General features: G+C 34.9%; 1 protein-coding gene across 1 annotated transcript; it reads right to left on the bottom strand.

Moving 5' to 3' along the window:
• Positions 1 to 3,470: 3,470 nt before the first annotated feature.
• On the bottom strand, positions 3,471 to 14,346 carry LOC143374582 (endocuticle structural glycoprotein SgAbd-1). The gene is made up of 3 exons (XM_076822831.1): positions 14,162 to 14,346; positions 11,180 to 11,316; positions 3,471 to 4,936 (listed from the first exon to the last, which is right to left on the bottom strand). The coding sequence occupies exons 1-3, from the start codon at positions 14,171 to 14,173 to the stop codon at positions 4,669 to 4,671; spliced, it is 417 nt and encodes a 138-aa protein (XP_076678946.1). The 5' UTR covers positions 14,174 to 14,346; the 3' UTR covers positions 3,471 to 4,668.
• Between the last annotated feature and the right edge of the window lie 524 nt (positions 14,347 to 14,870).

The raw sequence follows: 14,870 nt of genomic DNA, 5'->3' as shown, positions 1-14,870 counted from the left end.
TTCCTCCAATGCAAGCATCTCCGTTAATAGTAAAGTAGCGTCGTTAATGATAAGAATTCATTGCAATAATATTTTATGTTTTCATACCAAAATCAAATATGGTTACAGTTAATGTGCACGTAATTCGGTTACAATTTTAATGAAGTGTCAGATTTAATACACAAATTATAAAATCGGCTACATGCGCAGGATGCGTTGAAATCCTTTTACCTACATTCGTGCGGTCGGTCGATGGGTCGATCGTTGTGCAATGGACAGGAGACCGATGATTTGCTTTCACTGACTCACCTTTAACGTGATATTACGATTACCATTAGCATTAATCCGATTGGCATTTCGGTTATTCTTCCTAAAATCTCACACCTATTAAAACTATAATTTGTCTCTGTTTAGCCTCCTCAGCGCGCACGTGTAGGACAATAACGCAAGCTGCAAGCATAAACGGCGAAGGAGACAGCGGCTTCCGATCGTCATGTCACTCCGAAGGGTGTGGTTCGTAATTTTCTTTTGTCACCCATTTCCTCTAAATTGCTCCACTTTTTTTAAAGTATATATATTACAGTACACAGTTTAAGTAACAAATGAAGGTGTATTTTGATTTAAACAGCGGATCCTTAGGAACATCGATAAGGAAAAGGTGAAGGATGAAATTCTAAATCTTTTATTCAAGGAACAATCAACACAGGCGTGCGACTTTATTTTAAATTTTGCTAAAATTTATCGGTGAGGGCGATGTACATCTTACATGTACAATACGCGCCAGCGATATGGAGGAAGGCTGGTCTTTTATGCACTGAAACATAATGGCCAATGAGCTTCCAGGAATTTATTTAAAACAGCAATGGGATTGACACCTGTAATTGCGGCAACGAATTCCCTTCCCTTTCTACCATTTCCCTGCAGATGTAGGAGACCCCCCAGTTTAGCCCCGCTCGCCACACCCTTCGCCAGGGAAGGGTTCTTGCTCATCCCACCTTGGTAACACTTGGTCCAGAAACCGCATAACTCTACGACTGAGGATTAGATCGCACGAAGTATGTATCATAGAGAAAGATGATACAGATGAGATAATAGGTTGACGCAAAGATAGTTGCGGTTTCTGTTACATTACACTTTGATACTTACTTTGGAATAAAGTTTAGTTTAATTACGTTTATGTAATATATCATTTTAAAGCGTGATATTCGCTCTGTCGATTTATCGTAATGGTTTTGGTTTCACTGTTTTCTTTTGTTTCGTTTTCATCGTTAAAAAGCCGGGGATCCACCTGGAAGCTTTGCTAAGCTAAGCTAAGCTAAGCTAAGCTAAGATAAGCTAAGCTAAGCTAAGCTAAGCTGAGCTAAGCTAAGCTGAGCTAAGCTGAGCTGAGCTGAGCTGAGCTGAGCTGAGCTGAGCTGAGCTGAGCTGAGCTGAGCTGAGCTGAGCTGAGCTGAGCTGAGCTAAGCTAAGCTAAGCTAAGCTAAGCTATCCTATGCTAAGCTATGCTAAGCTAAGCTAAGCTAAGCTAAGCTAAGCTAAGCTAAGCTAAGCTTAGCTAAGCTATCCTATGCTAAGCTATGCTATGCTATGCTATGCTATGCTGTGCTATGCTAAGATAAGCTAAGCTAAGCTAAGCTATCCTAAGCTAAGCTAAACTATCCTATGCTAAGCTATGCTATGCTATGCTATGCTATGCTATGCTATGCTATGCTGTGCTGTGCTATGCTAAGCTAAGCTAAGCTAAGCGAAGCTAAGCTATCCTAAGCTAAGCTAAGCTAAGCTAAGCTAAGCTAAACTAAACTAAGCTAAGCTAAGCTAAGCTAAGCTAAGCTAAGCTAAGCTAAGCTAAGCTAAGCTAAGCTGAGCTAAGCTATGCTATGCTATGCTATGCTGTGCTGTGCTATGCTAAGCTAAGCTAAGCTAAGCTAAGCTAAGCTAAGCTAAGCTAAGCTAAGCTAACCTAAGCTAAGCTAAGCTAAGCTGAGCTAAGCTGAGCTGAGCTGAGCTAAGCTGAGCTGAGCTGAGCTGAGCTGAGCTGAGCTGAGCTGAGCTGAGCTGAGCTGAGCTGAGCTGAGCTGAGCTGAGCTGAGCTAAGCTGAGCTGAGCTGAGCTGAGCTGAGCTGAGCTGAGCTAAGCTGAGCTGAGCTAAGCTGAGCTGAGCTGAGCTGAGCTGAGATAAGCTAAGCTAAGCTAAGCTAAGCTAAGCTAAGCTAAGCTGAGCTGAGCTGAGCTGAGCTGAGCTGAGCTGAGCTGAGCTGAGCTAAGCTAAGCTGAGCTGAGCTGAGCTATGCTAAGCTGAGCTAAGCTATGCTATGCTATGCTATGCTATGCTATGTCAGGCTGTGCAATGCTATGCTCTGTTCGGTGTATCCACCGAAGCTGTGCTGTGTTTAGGAAAATTTTGGCACTACATTGCATCCACCTTCAGTTTGAATGCGTGTTTTCGGTAGAGTTGGTAGCTGTCGCGTCTGGTGGTAGCGTCTAGCAAAGATTGTCAGCAGTCACGTCCAACTATTTTAGATATAGTGACTGAAATTGGCGTTCGGCAGTCAACATTTCTCGTTCGAAAGGAGCAGATCGTTGCGTTTGTGCAATGAAATGGATCCTAAAATAGCAGCCTTACTATATTTTATTGAGGATGAGGAAGAAGAGGAGCTGCTTCAGTTAATATCAACAAAATGTGCTGGAATTTCCAATATATATCAAGCAGGGCATGGGGAAGGCTACTTCGAAATATTGGCATTACATTTGCCAGCAGAAACGGTGGCAGTCAACCTAATGGACGCCTGTAAGACTAAGGTTGTGGAGAAGGAAAGCTGTGCCTTACTGTGTTTCTGGAAAATTGCGCGCGAGGGAATCTTGTGCTACGTGGAGCAAACTCAGCTTCTGACAAAAACATAGAATAGCTTAGATTAGCTTAGCTTGCAGGTGGATCCCTGGCTTACGATTATGAAGAATATAACTACTATTTTCCTATAATTGAATATCGCAATCTACTTTTCTCGTCACTTTTCAGTTATTTCCCTAACAAAGATCTGAATTTCCACCGCGGCACGGAAGGTGTTAACACAGGAGGCAGGGAAGTGTTAAGGAAAACCGAGAGAAGGGAAGGGAACGGAACTACAGGAGATAAAAAGAAACGAGTAACATAAATTGGAGCAGGAGGAATGTAAGACTCGAAAGTTCAAGTACCTATAGAAGAAAATATAATAGAAGCAGATTATGTGCCATTAGCTGGTCCCCAGCTTATACTTATTCCTCACTAGAATTACATACGTTAAAAGTATTTCTTTTTTTATTTATTATTATTAACGCAGTTTTAATTTCCGCAAAGGGGATTATTCTGCAAAACATTCTATACTTATTACAGACCTGTTGATACACTTATTTATAAAAACAGTAAAAAGTATTTATTTCATATTACTTTGTACGACAAAGCTAATCCATCTATTACATCCTATAGAGGTTGTGATTTTCATATGAAACACACAAATGGTTACGGTATTCATTTCAGTATATATTTATACATATATATATTATACATTATTATAAAATAGCCATAATGTTATATAAAGTTATACGTAAACATACTCCTCTCTGCTTAACTTTACGCTCTTCTTCCTCCTCCAGTTTTCACTCTTTCCTCATGCGATTGTCCTTACTTTTAAGGAAAGTGGAAGTTTAAAGCTTACTTCCCTCACTTCTAAGAGTATAAATTGATTAGAGGTTAAATAAGACGTATGTCTAGGTATGATAAGTAAAGTAGTCTTCTTGTAATAGGATCAGTAAAGCGAAGTACTTCGTAGTCTTCGTGGCAGGCTTTTAAGTTGGGGTCAAGTCGTGGATTAATATGTTAAAATCAAATCTGACAGTACAACATGGAAAATGTAGGTCAACAGTCTATTACTTAATTCCGAATCGGTTCCTTTAAAAGTTCGAATCAATGTAGCATTTAAATAAGTGAAACTAATTTTTTAACAAAATAGTATAGCATAATTATTACTATTAGTACAAAACAGGAATAACGGTCTCAATTTTTGCAAACAAAAAATTATGATCTTGTATTCATAGAATGTACTAACTAGACTAATGATATTACATCGTTAAGTGATAAATGACTAATTTTACCTCCAAATTTTATTTTCAATTTTCGAATATTTTCTTGCAGGTATAAAAAACACAGACGAACCAAAATAAAAATTTCTAAACGCGCGTCCCTGAATATTATTACGTCAATGCTCGTACCGAACTTTATATCACCTTTCAAATTAATTTCTACATATTCACTGTTATATTAAAAATAAGTGAACCATGTGCAGCTATAAGATCCAAAATTCTCTTAAATGTGTGCTTAAAGAACATCACTCCAGAGGAGAACTTAAATATTGTCAAAACTGGGTCAGTTCCCTTGGTATATCTGTATACTCTACCTATTCTGCCCTATGATAGAGCTAGAATTATAATATCCCCGTTCTCTTTTTATAACTTTAAGATAATTCGCCTTGCAACGTGAAATATTAATGCGTAAGGTAGCACCTAATTTACACTAATTTTACAAACAGAGATTAAAGATTCTTCAAAGCCATTAGCTCACTCTTCCAGAGGCCTCCTTTCATTTATCTATGCTGTACTGTCTAAATTCATTTTTGTATGAGTTTGCTATAATCGAGACATGAGCGACGATGTTTCTTAGTATCTTCTGTAGGGCTCTTCCTCTTCAGGGTGGGCTGCATTGTGAGCCAAAGCACGCTGTATCGCAACTGGTATCGGCGGTGGTGTTGGCAGATGGGTACCGCTTGCTTGAAAACCATTTTCGTCCGCAGTGTAGCTTACTAAAATTGGCGAACCGTCCGGCGCGGTGTAACTAAATTGCCCTCGCACAGATTCGATCTGATTCGGTCCAGTATACTTCGGTACACCTTGTTCAGCTACAGATATGCCATTTTCCGTGTCGTAGCTGAAAGAAAAGACTAACTTTAGACAAATTATTCTTATACATTGCACACCAAAAATTTATTATATTCTTGATTAAAGTGGTAGCCACTATGTTCGTCTTTATTATACAGGGCGCGCCATAACGGGCGGTGCAAGTGAACGAGTGTTGTCATTGCGCTAAAAAATAAGTAAAAAATAAAGAATAAAATTTTATCATAGCTCGCTTAGGTTTTGAGAAAATTAACTTTCAACCCACAGTAATATTGAAATTAAAATATCTCCTAAATTAACGACCTTTTGCTATAATAGTTTAATAATTGACCTTCAAAAAAAATTTACTGTCATCAAATTATGCCCCCTTCGAAATCACTTCACCTCTGTTTGAAACTTCGCCACGAGATTTTTATACAAGTCAATTGGGAGGAAAAACGACGAACGAATTATTTGTGTAAATTTCTTAACAGTAATATTGAAATTAAAATATCTCCTAAATTAACGACTTTTTGCTAAAATAGTTTAATAATTGACCTTCAAAAAAATTTACTGACATCAAATTATGCCCCCTTCGAAATCACTTCACCTCTGTTTGAAACTTTGCCACGAGATTTTTATACAAGTCAATCGGGAGGAAAAACGACGAACGAATTATTTGTGTAAATTTGTTAACAGCGATCAAATCCTTTGACAGATGCGCTTCCATCGAGAAGACGAGGTGGAGCTTATTCGATTTCTTAAATGACAGGTGTCGCAGGAGGGGCACAGTTCTAGCACGGCCCTCAAAGTCCAGTAGATTGTAGGCAGGTAGGTAGGTAGGTCGATTGTAATTATTCTATTGTGTAATGTATTATTGCTAACTGCGCAGCCGGGCAACATGAATGATTAACATCAAAGCTAATCAGATATCTTTTCACAGCTGAATATCCTGCATAACCTTCTCCTGCTTCTTTCTTCGCGAAGACACGCATTTCAGTAAACTAATTGCCCATGCATATCTACGTTCTGTTCTGCCCTTAATGCCTCAATTAACACCTCTTATCTTCTCTTATTCACTTAGAGAATATGTATATAAAACTATATTGCATGAATTAAAATAAAGCCTTCACGATAAAATCAAAGAACCAAAATGCCGATCATGTTTGAGGGTTAAAGAAACTTTGGGAAGCTTAGATTTATCCATTGACGAATTTTATCAGTGGTTCGAAGGATTTGGAGGAATATCCAAATATGTTCAAATTAATGGATTATTATAATAGTAGGCACTGCATTAAAAAGGATGGGATTTGCCCCGAATGATTTCTGGAAATCGTACTGTATTACTATTCTGAGGAGATAGTTGATAATTACAAGAATATTGTGAAAATATTCCCTACAGTAAAAGTCTCCTGTACATGCTTCTGATTTGTAAGATCACCTAGCTTCTTTATTTCAGAATTTTCGGTGTTCAGCAACAAATAATAATGGTATTAATAAATAGTAGATGGTGCGGGTGATTTTATGCGACAAAATAAGACGAAAATTAAGAGTAACGAAATTGCGGTGGAGGCTTCGTTTTTTAGTTATTAATGTTTAAAGCTGCGGGTCAGAAACGCCTGAAGCACGGCAATTCGGTGATCAGCGGCACGCGTTGCGTAGGTCAGTTATGCCCGCACAGCGGCTGTCCAAAAACAACGACGCGTTCATCATTTCGGCTTTCTTCCTACGACGGGGACTGTACAAGGTCCTATTAACCGACTAACTTTTGAACACGCAGTATATGTAGCATGTATAGTTTGAAAATATTGCAAGTTTGTAAAAACAGACGGATATGCGTCCGCTTATTTTCGCTCTATTAATAAAAGCAGATTAAATGATAGTGGCTTACTTTTGTAGAGATGACTTTGCCGTGTTCAATTTTTAAACTAACAATAAACAGTATTCAGTATCTAGGCAAGCAATCAGCCGTTCGTCTGTTACGGTTGTTCTAATTACCCCACATTCCTTTTTAATTTATTCGACGAATGAAATAAATTTAATTTTACGTGTCTAACGACAAATAAAACTTTTTCTAGCAATTTAGTAACCTAAATTTCAAAGACGTTGAATCACATTTTGTTACATAACGTTGGGTCAGTAGTTAACTACACAGAAAAATATTTCACTTCATTTGAATATTATGTTCATTTGCGAGGGAATGCGATGATTCTTGTCCGTTTGTTTATAAGATAACAATGCTTCGTATCGTCAGTTCTCTTATATTTTTTTATTTTTATTTGAATTCTCTTATATTTAATGTTTCATTCTGTACACGTGTATTCTGAATACTGATCTAGGTTTTATTATTTAGAATTTATATTTACAGAATAAAGTAGCTCGCGTGTTAGGTACATAGCTTAGTTTTAATTTTGTTGCAACTGATTTTTCTAAATTACTTCAATTCAGTGTGTAAAAAAAATAAAAATAATTAAAGCCGACTTAAAAAGAATAAAAATGCACTAAGAAGGAAAAAATAATTTTTTCTCTTATTTAGTCTACGACTCTCGATTTGTTTAAGTCGGTGCCAGATTTACACAGTGGAAATGATGAGGCGCCGACTTAAAAAGATTGAGAGTCGTAGTTAACAATGAAAAAATTAAAAAAAAATTAAACCGACTTAAAAAAAAATGCACTAAAAATTATTTTTTAACTACGACACTCAATCTTTTTAAGCCGGCGCCTCATCTAAAAAGTTAACAATAAAAGATATTAAAGAAATTAACAATAAAAAATATTAAACCGACTTAAAAAGAATGCACTAAGAAGTAAAAAATAATTTTTTCAAAAATAATATATTGACACAACATGCTGAGAAGATATGCGCGCACGTACATAAACTAATAACAATTAGGTGGCAATAGTCTTTAGTATTAACCAGAACTGGCAAAATATTGGGCCAATGTTGATGCAGTGTAGGAAAAAAAAGGATTATCAAAATCGGTCTATATGCTGAGAAGTTATGCGGAGACAAACATAAGAAAAAAATACATACGGGTCGAATCTACAACCTCTTCCTTTCTGAAGTCGGTTAAAAATTCGAGTGTAAAGAGCCTACCGCCTTTATAATATTTAATACTATAAAAGTAGAACGATGCACGTGCAAATTAATCGGTTATTTACTTAATCCCAAAGCATTATATATTTTTAAAAGCATACATATATTGATAATAAGTAATTACTAATTGAATACGTGGTGTCTCAAGGAATGCAACACAAAGCAAGTATACATATATTGTGTTCTGAAATATTCTTTTACTAAAATTCATGTATTAATAAGACCATTTCAGTCAGAAAACTACAAATTACTAACAATGGTCTAAAAATTAAAATATGTAAAGTGCATGTATTGCGAACTAATAATACAATTACTAATGCAAGTAATATTATTACTTTATTTCTTTATAATATTTCATATACATATTACATGTATCTGTAGTTGAATCAGTATAACACTATAAGTCTATATTCTGTTTAAATAAGTGTTCCATTCTAAATCCAGAAATAGAGGTATTTTTTTAAATGCATATGATTAGATTATATTTTATAAATTATGCTCGATTATATTTGGATCATCTACAATAGTATAATAAACTGTATTTGGGATGCCCAAAGAATTGAAAATATACTTTACACTTTTACAGATTTTTTTAGGAAGAACGAAAATAAAAAACTGAGGATTGATATAAATAACTAATGTATATGAATGCAAATAATTAATACTCTCTTGCGATAAACATTATCTTGGACAATTGCATCGATATTCTGATACTCCACATTTCTTTCATTATCTTAAGTATGGCTTGAAAAATTAGGTGGTAACTTGATTCTAAATCCTTTCATATCCTCCACGCACCCGATCTATTATCTTCGGGTTAACTCACAAATAGACGTATTAGAAGATTAAAGTGCAGTAGAAAGTGTCAAATGTCGGTCAAACGTGTAAAGTTGCATTTATCATTCATTAGTTTAATTTTACCCCTTGAATAATTTACGTTTCGATAAATGTTGCATAACTGTATTAAATTAATGTAAAAACAGGACACATTTTACAAAGAAGGTAATAAATACAAATGCACTATTACTTGTTACTATAGCAATAAAATATTTCTTACTAAATAACTTTTTCGAAAAGAAATTAATGAAAACTACTTATATTCAAACTTACATGATTATGTTTATGTATACGTAGACTCCCGTCCATAAATCACGAAACACTGATCGAAAATGTATTAAACCCGATAAATCATTACAAAAGTACTAAATGTTTTTAACGAAAATATCTCCCACTACGTGGAATATAAATATTCAATATTGTAAGTGAATCATTATCATATGTATTTAACAAAATCAAATTTTCTTTTCGTCCATGTAGCCCTCACACATCATGATGACTGCTTTTATCAATCTTGGCATTCATTCAATTAGTTTTCTTATGGTTTTCCTTGTCATTTTATTCCATTAAGGGAGGTTTGCGCCTTGTTGGGCCAAAAATAGGTAATTCTTTGTGAATTTTTTCTACAAAAACGGTTCGACAAATTAATTTGAGGTTTGGCAGGCTGTTTTATTGTATCTTGAACTATTGTTCTGAATTTTTGTGTGACAGTGAAAAAAAAACATGGCGGATACAAAAAGAGCGTTGAAAAATAATCGGGTGGTCTTGGCGTTGACGAAAAGTACTGCAAGGTTTATTCGAAACACAAAAAAGAAAAGAGATTCTTAATATATACGAATGTGGCTATCGATGGTAGTAAATTTATTAATAAATATAAAAAAATGTTAAAATGGCAGCCTTTTGAAGAAGGCGAAGCGTTCTGATTTGAGTCTGAAACAAGTTTTGCCGAAAAATCGGGAAAACTTCTTTAAATAAAAAAGGAACGGTAATAGATACGACAATAAATCTACTACCATCGATAGCCACATTCGTATAGATTGAGAATCTCTTTTCTTTTTTGTGTTTCGGATAACCCTTACAGTACTTTTCGTCAACGCCAGGACCACCCGATTATTTTTCAACGCTCTTTTTGTATCCGCCATGTTTTTTTTTACTGTCACACAAAAATTCAGAACAATAGTTCAAGATACATTAAAACAGCCTGCCAAACCTCAAATTAATTTGTCGAACCGTTTTTGTAGAAAAAATTCGCAAAGAATTACCTGTTTGGTACACATTTTACTAATCAGTTAAATGAATTATTAACGTAACAAATGCTCAGAATGAGTATACATATCTTTAGGTCTCATTTTTATATAATATCTCATTTTTACGGTAACTTCAACGGTAATTACAAACTTAAAAGCCACAGGTAAAAAATTATCGAAGGGGGTTTCGGTGGAACTCAAAAGAATCGCCAAACTCTTCGCTTTAAAATGAGCTTAAGACATTAATATTCCGGTTATCCCCCACGGAGATACAGTTGAAGAAAAAATAGAATTTGTGCAATTTTTAAGCATATTTTGGAAAGCAAATCGTAGAACCTACATTTTCACCGAATCGAAAAAGTAAAAAATGCACCTTAAAGAGGAACTAAATTAAAAAAACGGTGTTTGCTTCAAAGTTGAATAACTCAGCCAAAAAAAATCGCCCAACAAATTTATAACTCTCATTTCACACAGGAAAGTAGCCGCTTTCGATTGGCGCGAATGCAATTTGCGTAAAAAATTTCATACTCCCCGTGGAATTTTTGCAAGTTGAAGAAATTTTTTTAAAAATCGACCAACTACCCTTTACATCCTTATATCTTTGCCGAAAAGCAATACAGCTAAAATCCGAAAAAAAAATAACAGCTGAAAGTGGGGATTCCCCGCTTTCGAACCATATTTTCAAAATATCGACGCGACTATTTTTGCCGGAGTTATTACCACGCGAAGTTGCCCCTGTTTTTCGGGGTTGTTTGAGGAGCCAACAAACGACAGGGGAATGCGAAGCCGCGATACGAATTGTTTAAACAACGCATACCTATAATTTTCTCTTGGAAAATACAGAAAGGAAGAATAACAGTTGAAACAGGTGCATCACAAAGGAGACGTTCCGTCACAAGTGTATGAAAACAGAGAATTTCCCAACACCTTCCCACAAAATAGCCAATAATAGAACCGATGAAGAAGTGGCATGCACACACGCGCACTGGCGTGTTTTTAGAGCCAAGAATAAACGAGAGTCTCGAAGCGTGTCGAGATCGCGTTTGAGGAAGCGTGCCTCGACGTCGCTTATCGTTCTGTCGACGTTCAGGACGTTGTAGAAGGACGATCTCACCTGTAGGAGTACGATCCATCCGGAGAAGAGTCTTGCGACTGTCGCAATATAGCGAAACGCCGGCCGTAATAATCAGGGTTGTACGGATATCTATTAACTTGCGCGTGCACCATCGCCAGGAATCCTAACAGAACCACCTGGGAAATAAATTAAGAGACTGTTATTAATTACACCTTACTTTCCATCAGGGATAATATTTACTAACATTTTGGCTAGCTTCTAATCACTAATTATTTATATAAACGAATTTTTTTTTATCTAAGGATATTTCAAAGACGTTCCTTTAAAGTTGTAAAAGTAAATAATAAAATAAAAGAAGTGTATAATGCTTCGTTTCACGGTAAATAATAATTATCGTGTACGTAGTTTGTAAGTAATTAATTATTCGGATGATTAAATCTAACGATTGTGTACTCATATTGATGTAAATGAAGGAAATTCGATTAATATTTCAGATCGATACTTTCTTTGGAAGTATCTAAGCAAGTAGATCCTGCAAATGAGTAGGTACATGGTTTTATATCATGCCTTAGAATTTCTTTCTACTTACGCAGAACCGTTTTCACCGTGTACTTGTATTTAATATTGCGAACAGCTTTGTAAATGTTTTTGTCACTGAAAAATATGCTTCGATTAAGCTTGATAGGTTTCCTTGTCTAAAGTAGAACTGGACACGTGCGTAACTCCGGAAATTTGCATGTTGTAGATACAACAGTTTATCAAAAATAATAGTAAATATGTCAAATTTTTAAGTTGCTATGCTTGCCTATATTTCAAAAAATTTAGGGTCCTTTTAAAGAAATTTAAGTGGCCTTCGAATATTCTTGGCTCTTTATAAATTTTAATACGCCTTTTGAAATTTGTCAAGGCACGTATCTTCAGTTTTATCAGTTTAATTGAAAACCTGGAAAAGCTTTTGTAATTTTAAAATGATGCAATTCTATATGCAAAAAGTTAATATTGATAAAGATAATACATAATCGTCCAATCATTTAGTTCATTATTTGTTTCATTATTTATAATCGCATTAATTGACTTTTAGGTAGCTTTTTGCAACTGGGGTCTGAGAATTTAATAATTTTTCTTTAACTGTATTATCAAGCATTGCTGTCTTTGTATTTATCTCCTCAAATAGAATATGTAATAATATGGCAGTCTTCTATTTAAACCACTAATTTATATAGACAAATGCTAAATGCAACTAGCATTTATGCAGCTCTGGTGGAAGTAAGTAGGCGATTATGTTACATGGTAAAACGATCATTCAATTTCAGATTTATTAATGCTCCTCGAGCAAATTTGATTCTCACAGAGAGTGGAATTGCGTACTTGCTTAGCTGCATATATTAGTCATGAAGAAGGGCCGATAGACGACTCACAAGTGGGCAGGTAGGTATGCAACTTATGAATAATTATATACAACTGATGTATCCTATTCTCCATTTTCACCGCTGTATCTTCGCTACTGATCTATTCATTCTATTTAAGATTTCAATTTATTCGCGCCAATAGAGATTTCTTGTGCAACTAGGATTCTACCTAGGCCAAAGAGCGTGTACATTTATCGATTTCTTTGCCTCACCCTTTTCTTTTCTTTGTATCGACACAACTTTGTGAAACAATAAAAAGATCCATTAGATACAATTATACATAATATTACTTTAAAAAATGTACCTTCTAACAATTTTAGTATAATTTAGTGCAGGTTTACTTTTGTATGCACATATTCTACACCTTGCTTTTTCCAACATAAAATTAATTTGCATAAGTAAAATTAAAGCACGTACCTACTTGAATTATCAACGGTATTTTCTATAATTTTTAAGAGAAATATACTTTTTTATACACGGTTTATATCTATCTAGCGTATGAATGTACATTTGTAAATCATTTTGTAGATTTTCTGTTGTGTCACAGAATTTTTATTAATGCTGTTTATTGGTTTATATTCACGTAAAGAAGATTTGAAATGATTTCTGCACTCGTCAATAATTTACAAGTGAAAATTTTTTATAATAGGTACTTTTTTCAGAATATCAACTTCTTCAGAGTAGCGAATTATTAAAGTCTAAAATATCTAAAAAAGTTTCTTGAAATTTTCATTAAGCTTTGATGTTGCTACGTGCGTAATTGCAGTAGCTTTAACTGGTGCATTATAAATGGTTAAAACCATATGTGAAAGTAATATTGTTAGGCATAGATATGGAAAAGTGTCCAACTGTAAACCAAAAGTCCTATTTCTCTATCGAAGTGATTAATTACTAAATATGTACGAAACTTGTACTTGTTCCTTTGATTTATGCAAAATATTATTAACCTTTGTATAAGAACGTTAAAGCCACAAATATATAAATGTTGTACCCCTCGGATAAGATACTTTGAATGTCTACCTTGCAATTTCCAATACCGCACCTTGCAAAACTCCTGAACGATTACAACTCGATGATTTTAATTACTCTGTTCCGTTGTGAAAATGTAAGAGAAGAGTCGTTTCAAGTATATTATCGCAAAAATGGTTCCACGCAAAGAATATGCAAATCTAATCATACTTGAAATATTATTTTTCAACAATGCATAAAACAATTCATTTGCCTAGTACCATTATTACTTTCGCGCTTTTAAAACTTTGGACCCTCGTGGATTTGTCGCCACAAGGTTTCATCTTGCAATTAAAATTAAATTAATTAAGTTGGAAAGTCACAAAAGAGTATTCAAAATAGGGCAAAATTTATGAAAATCATTCGAAACTATCACAGAAAATTCCACTTAAATCAGAGCCATTAGGGTTGCTTTTAACGCACAAGTATTAAATCGGAAAATCACAAAAAAAAATTGAAAATGGAGACTAAATTTTCGAGAATATTTTCGATAGCTTCACAGAAAGTTGTACTTAAATTACAGTTAATGTGATTGTCTGCAGCACGCAAGTATTAAGTCGGAAAGTCATAAAGAAAAGGGACTGAGAATGGAGACTAAACTTACGAGAATCTTCATGGTGGCTGCGCAATAGCACAAGTTCAAAATCCTTGACGACTTCCTAAGGCAACAGCCGCGACACGATCCTTAATAAGCGATGGTCGATTGCGGTTCACTGAAATCTTTGAAAAGGCACGTGTTAAGAGTTTCGTCTATCTGCCGGTGTGTAAAAGTACGCGGTCAGACGGATCACGATGAGGCTTTATAGTCGTCACAGTACTCTGTTTCTACCTCCTTTCCGCCCCGCCCGCTGTTTTCTTGAAGTTGAAGGGGAGAATATGTCTTAAGTATTCGCGTAATTCATGAGCGGGGTAGCGATTGCATCTGTGACCGTCTCATGAATCCGGTTAATTGTAGGGGCATTTATATCTTAGACATCTGCATAGTTTAATATGCATTATTCATGCAATGTATATTAACATAACATTTCGATATGAAATAATAAGATGGATAGACAACTAATGTACCATTTTGAAGCAGCAAGCAACCACACGTGCCCGACGCCACTTAAGGATGATAAATTTAGTTGAAAAATTAAAACTCGAGGAAATATATAGGGATATATTTAATTTAGTTGAAAAATTAAAAATCGAGAAAATATATGGTGATATATTTAATTTAGTTGAAAAATTAAAACTCGAAAAATATATGGTGATATATTTAATTTATTTGAAAAATTAAAACTCGAGGAAATATATAGTGATATATTTAATTT

Source organism: Andrena cerasifolii, chromosome 11 (genome assembly GCF_050908995.1).
Source record: "Andrena cerasifolii isolate SP2316 chromosome 11, iyAndCera1_principal, whole genome shotgun sequence".
Taxonomy (NCBI): domain Eukaryota; kingdom Metazoa; phylum Arthropoda; class Insecta; order Hymenoptera; family Andrenidae; genus Andrena; species Andrena cerasifolii.
The sequence above is the reverse complement of the archived record's forward strand: the minus strand, read 5'-3'. Positions and strand labels throughout refer to the sequence as shown.

What these genes read in the sequence shown, in the direction of transcription:
- LOC143374582 (XM_076822831.1), bottom strand. An exon ending in GATGGATCGTACTCCTACAG is followed by an intron (nt 4,937 to 11,179) that starts GTGAGATCGTCC and finishes CTTTTCTTTCAG; the next exon opens with CTACGACACGGAAAATGGCA.